This window comes from Fulmarus glacialis, unplaced genomic scaffold (assembly GCF_000690835.1).
Source record: "Fulmarus glacialis isolate BGI_N327 unplaced genomic scaffold, ASM69083v1 scaffold14215, whole genome shotgun sequence".
NCBI lineage: Eukaryota > Metazoa > Chordata > Aves > Procellariiformes > Procellariidae > Fulmarus > Fulmarus glacialis.
The window spans coordinates 1-5568 of record NW_009211262.1 but is presented as its reverse complement, the minus strand read 5'-3'; the positions used below and the strand labels follow the sequence as shown (position 1 = coordinate 5568).

Here is a 5568-nt window from a genome sequence, read left to right as displayed (position 1 = left end):
GGGAAAGAGAATAAATGCAGTGTTCATACACGGTTCCAAAACGATCACCTTGTTTTCCTTAAAATATCTTCTAGCATCACTTAATGAAATGCTTTCTGTCTCCATGTTGTTCCACTTAGTAGCAAGTCCTCTGGTAGTACTCTGCCAACATCTCCCAACTGGTAATGATTTTCTCCAGCTGGAGGCGAAACTGTGAAATGGGAAAGAGATATTCACACCATCCTACTTAATTAATTACATCAGATGCCTTAAAACTGTGCTGTCTATATATAGCCAACATATTTCTCTGTTTACATAGGTTTTAGCGTACTTTGATTGCAAGTGAAGTATAAACAGTATCAGTAGTTATAGTTCTGAGTGAGGAGGAAAACAGTTATCTGAAGGTAGATACAAGAAAACTTTTGAAGTCTTTAGAGAACTGTTCATGCAGCTTGTCTTCAGGTACCTCTGGATATCTTTCATAGAGTATTTCACTGCAGTGTAGTACAGGGACAGAATGACAATTTCATGAAGTCTTTGCTCTTTTTCTAACGATGCTAGTTACCCAGTTAAATTTTAACAACAGTGGATTGTATGGTCTAGTGTAGAGGTCTATTGCATTGAAATGAGAATTTCCACGTGCAAAGGACATTAAGGATTTGCTTTCTCCTGTAATTAGTTTGGCCAGAGTTATAAAATGAAGTGATTCTGTATGCGAAAATCTTTTCCCAGGCCTTTTATAATTATTTGTTTAAGTACAAAATAAATTATGTGCGTATTTTTTCACACCCAGAAACCATCACAAATAGTATCTGTTCTGTAGTGGGGAGGGGAGTGAAGTGTGAGAGAGAGAGAGAGAAACAATGCAGGCTTCTTTCTGGATCTCTGTAAGAAAGGCCTGACAACAAATGGCTTAATGAAATAGCTGTTCTAATAAGACTGAATAAGAGGAGGAATATAGATAGTGAGTAAATATTACATCCCTTCAGATGCTGGGAACCTTGTGTTTGTGCAACATCAGATGGAGCCCAGGTGGATTTTTCCCAGGGCACACTGAGCGGTTCCTGTTCATGGAGAGAAACTCCTCCTTTTTGGTCATTCAGGCTATTATATAGTTTTCTTACAAGAAAACAACTCTGTCCATGAAGGACATTCACAGGAGACCTTCTTGTTGCCCTTTTAGACAAAGGCACAGCCAGGCAGGAGGTGTGATCACTGGTACCAAGTGGGAGCTGCCTGCAGGCTCCTGTTACAGTGACCTGGCTTTTATCCTGCGCCCAAGCACTGGATAAACTGTGCAGTTGATTGATCTGTGCAGCACAGCACAGGCTGCGCCTACTCAGGTTGACTGTGATGTGGATCTCTGACTCCTCGATGTACAGCGGTCTCCGGGTCAGGATTGCCACCTTCCACCCCTTGATCCACATACAGTTTACCTTTCCCAGAGATATTATAAGTTACAGGTTATATTAATTATATACAGGCTTCTTAAACTCTGGGTACAAGACGCAACAGAGCAGACATGGCCTGTTCAAGATCACTGTTTCCTCGAATATAATGTTTTCCACAGGCTCCCAATACAGTAACTTACCTCCCAGATTTTATCAGGCATATACTCATCATCCTTTAAATTATGCATCATATTTCAGAACTAATGTACTCTCATTTATTTCAGTCTGTTACTATTTTGGCTTAGAAAAATCATTAACTTGAAAGCTGAAATATCTGATGTTGTGGATGTATTACAGCTACCATTGAATTCACAAGTTTATGAGCTCTTAACTTTTCTTATGGATTGGATCTCAGACCAGCACCTTAGCAAAATAAAAATACAAGAAGAAAGAGAGGACAGCCATAAACTTCTGGCTACGCAGACCTCCAAAAAAACCTGCACCCAGGAAAGGTGTATGAAGGTAAAGGAGTTTGGATTGTTTGCTTGTGTTAATATGTTTTCAGATTTATGGGTTTTACTAAATGATTTTGAGAATATAACAGGTCAGCCTGTTTTATACATGTTTTGGATACAGTAATTAAAACAGAATCACTCTTAATAAGTCAGTATTAATTCCGGCAGTGATATACAATAGATAATTTGTCACTCATAAAGCATACAGATCATTTTTAAGGAAAAGTGTGGTGTTCAGTCTCAACTTGAGAATTTCAGCATTTTATTTCAAGTCACTTCTGTCAGTTGATAATTTGTCTTGTGTTTTGTGTATAATACTGTACGTAATTCCTTTTTCTAAGGAGATGAACATGTCTAATTTAAAGTATTTTGATGCCTGTATTAGATATTAAAGTTTCGATTTATGACTGATAAAAGGTGATACTATGCTATGCTTTTAAGGTGTTTATTGTTTTCTTTCTTTCTGGGGATACCAAGGTTTGGAAGTCAGTGACGTGTTCATAAAATCTTTTATTGTTTTTCTTCATTATATTAAAGATTTATAGCTATTGGGATGGATTTACTGAGATTGAATTCACACTCATTTCTTTTCTCCGCTTTTGCATGTAAACCTCTGTAAAATTTAAAATCTGTGTGTGTGTATAGTTCTGTTAGCTGTACTGGATCTGCCCAGTGAGTATTTGCGTATGTAATCTGTAAAACTCCAAGAGAAACTTGGGAGTTTTGTTTGTTTGTTTTTCACTTATGGTTAACTTATACAGTAGTTTCATATACTGCACGTAATTTTATTTCTGTATATTTTTACAGCTTTTGCCTATGGCTACTGAGCAACTCCAGTGGATGCCATTTGTGAAACCTAAACTACACATGCCTGTGATTAAATGTATTTACTGGTCTATAAGACAGCTAGACAGTGGTATTCAGGTAAAACAAGTAGTCCTCTTGCAGTGTGTTTTTTTTTAAAAACTAAATTCCCAGAAGATATTAATGGATTTTGTGTTTTAAATACATATGAGAAGTGGATGTTTTCAGGTAGTATATATAAAAGAAACTCTGCTGTCTTTGCAAAGCATAAATTCATAGTGTTTACCACAGATACATGGCAAATGAAAAAAAGAAATTCTTTTTCAAGTTAATTTTAAATTTTGCTGTGTGTTTCTAAACATAGTTTTCATAAGGATGTCATCTCAGAAATTATATTTTTACATATGTGTTTACAAAACATTTGTACTAGAAAAGGCAATATTTTAGGTTCACTTTATGCATGAGGTTTGTTGAAATTGATGGAAGTGTGTGGCAAAGTAGCAAAGGTATTTTGGTTTTTCTGTTCTCTGTTCAGTGTCTAACCACATGACTCCCTTTGACTAGACTGCTATAAGAAAATATTTAGCAGTATAATAAAAAGACAGTAGCCATACTGTAAAGACTCAGTATAGTGCATAGTGCTGTCATTAGTGCTTTTGCTAAAGCACAAGGTAGGAAATTTTATAAATATCTTGAGTTTAAATGCAATAGAATAGTAAGCTGTTGGTTTTAGTGCTAACAAGAAGCTATATTTTAAATGAGCATATTGTGAAGTTTGATTCTGTATAGTTTATGATGAAAAGTCTAATAGATCTTACCCGTACAGTATTCTTAAGGTTCATGTTTAGACCTTGATTCTGTAAATGCTTTTAAAGGATATAACTTCAGGCAACCTTACAAAATACAGCTGACTGAAGCTGAGCTTGCTATGGAATCAGAGGGAACTTAAATAATGTCAGCCTATCAGGGGACCTCACTAACTAGTGTCTTTGTGAAGTATGTGTTGATAAGGCGTTGTGATAATGTTCAACTGCTTTTGGAACACAAAGTAGTATTTCCAATACAGATTATATTCCGATACACGGTCAAACCATTTGCTACTTAATATTTAGTCACTAGGGGAACATATGTATCTCTGTATAGTACACAGGATTTTAATGTGTTTTAATGTTTACACTAACTGCGTGCATTGTTTGAAACAGCATGCAACAATGACATCAACAATGAGGAGACTTGGCGAAGATATTTTCAAAGGCATAGTAAGTAAGGGAAACCCATATAATTCTTCTGAAGAGCCTACAGAGAGTAAATCAAAATCGGCAGCTTTCTTTAAGAGCTCCTGTATGCCTTTGAGGTTTCTGTCAACTTTAATTGTGCTTAGAACAGTGACACAAGGTAAGTTCTGATTTTTTAAAATTTATTTATTTATTTCAGTCATGTGCCCGGACAAAAAACATTTCAGTGAAGCTGTAGCGTCTGTTATGCTTTATTACTTGAATTTTACTACCTTGTGAAGAAAAATATACTGGAAAAAAGTATGAATCTTGCTATTATTCATTGCATGTTGGAATTTATGTGTTCCTTTTAGTATGACGACTTCTTGTCAGACAAATCAACAAAGAGATGTTGGTAATTGTGTCAAACTGTCACTACAGCAGCGATTGGATTGCCAAGATCTTTACTGCATGGAATGGCACAGCTAGTTGCTCTTTTATAAACTAAGTAGCAGATTTTGCACAGTTCTAGAATTTCACTGTTCTGTTTAAGCTAGTAGGTTGTTTACCAATCCCCTGAAAGGCTGATCAGCTGCAGTGTCAAGTGTTTCTTTTCTGACATAGTTAGTTACAACTTTGCTGCATTTATCTGATGCCTGTTGGTATTTCTGATTTATCTGTAGTCACATAGAGAAAGCCACTTGTGTAGTGGATTATAATTGCTAGATTGAATTGTGATACAATATATGTCCTGAAATTGCTTTGTCCCTTGGTCTAAGTTTAGTATACGGTTCATACTCCAGCCCTTACGTGTCTGCTGCTCCCCTCTTCTCCTACCAAGTCTGGCACTGCAAATGGCTACCCATAAAACATTATCAACATTGAAACATGCTGCATGAAATTGTCAGTTCTTTATATGATTGTCCATTCAGATTTCACTGTTAAATAGACTCATTTACAAAGGCATCATGTTCTGTTTACGTAAAAACGTTTTAGACTTGAAAGCCATCTGTCTAGCATGAAAAGTGGCCTTTTTATCCAAAATTTTCCAAAATTCCTATGTTGATGTAGTATAGTAATGTACTTTGTTAACAAGGCAAAAGCAAACAAGGTCATATCGGGAGATAACACAGCTTTGAAAATAGTCACTTCTGCTTCAGGTTATGACAGGTTACTCCACTTGTGCAGTTTTCAAGATGCTGTGGCAAATCTTGTCAGTGGGGCCTTCTTTGAAAACAGATACGACCTGAAAAGATTAAAACATTTTCTTTAAAGTGATGACAGAAATGGACTGTTTCTTGTGAGCTCTGAGCACACTACGAGAAGAGGCACAAACTCAGATTTTTAATGCTTTCCTTCCTTATCCTTTTGACATAGAGATTGGTGTACACTTTTCTATCAGAACCCAGAGAAGAAAAACCTTCAATCAATCTGATTTATAGAGATATTTTAAAATTAACTTACAGATTAACTTTGGTCATTTAAATAAATTCTTACCTATTTCTAATTTATATATGACTTCTTTGAAAACTTCAATGGTAGTACTTAATCTGAATTATGCTTGAAAGTTCTTAATTCGTAAATCTGAAGATTTGATGAGTAGTCCAAAAGAATGTCTTATTTTGACATTTTTATTAGGTTTCTCTTTTGACTTAGAATCATAGA

The 5568-nt window shown here is 35.6% G+C and overlaps 1 protein-coding gene across 1 annotated transcript in view; it reads left to right on the top strand.

The window, feature by feature from the left end:
• CCDC138 (coiled-coil domain containing 138) overlaps positions 1-4084 on the top strand; it is a gene marked incomplete at its 3' end in the record, with an annotated part of 14387 nt that extends 10303 nt beyond the window's left edge. The window contains exons 8-10 of the mRNA XM_009577483.1: positions 1728-1892; positions 2693-2809; positions 3892-4084. Coding sequence (XP_009575778.1) covers positions 1728-1892; positions 2693-2809; positions 3892-4084 — 475 coding nt within the window. The remainder of the gene's footprint in view (positions 1-1727; positions 1893-2692; positions 2810-3891) is intronic.
• Between the last annotated feature and the right edge of the window lie 1484 nt (positions 4085-5568).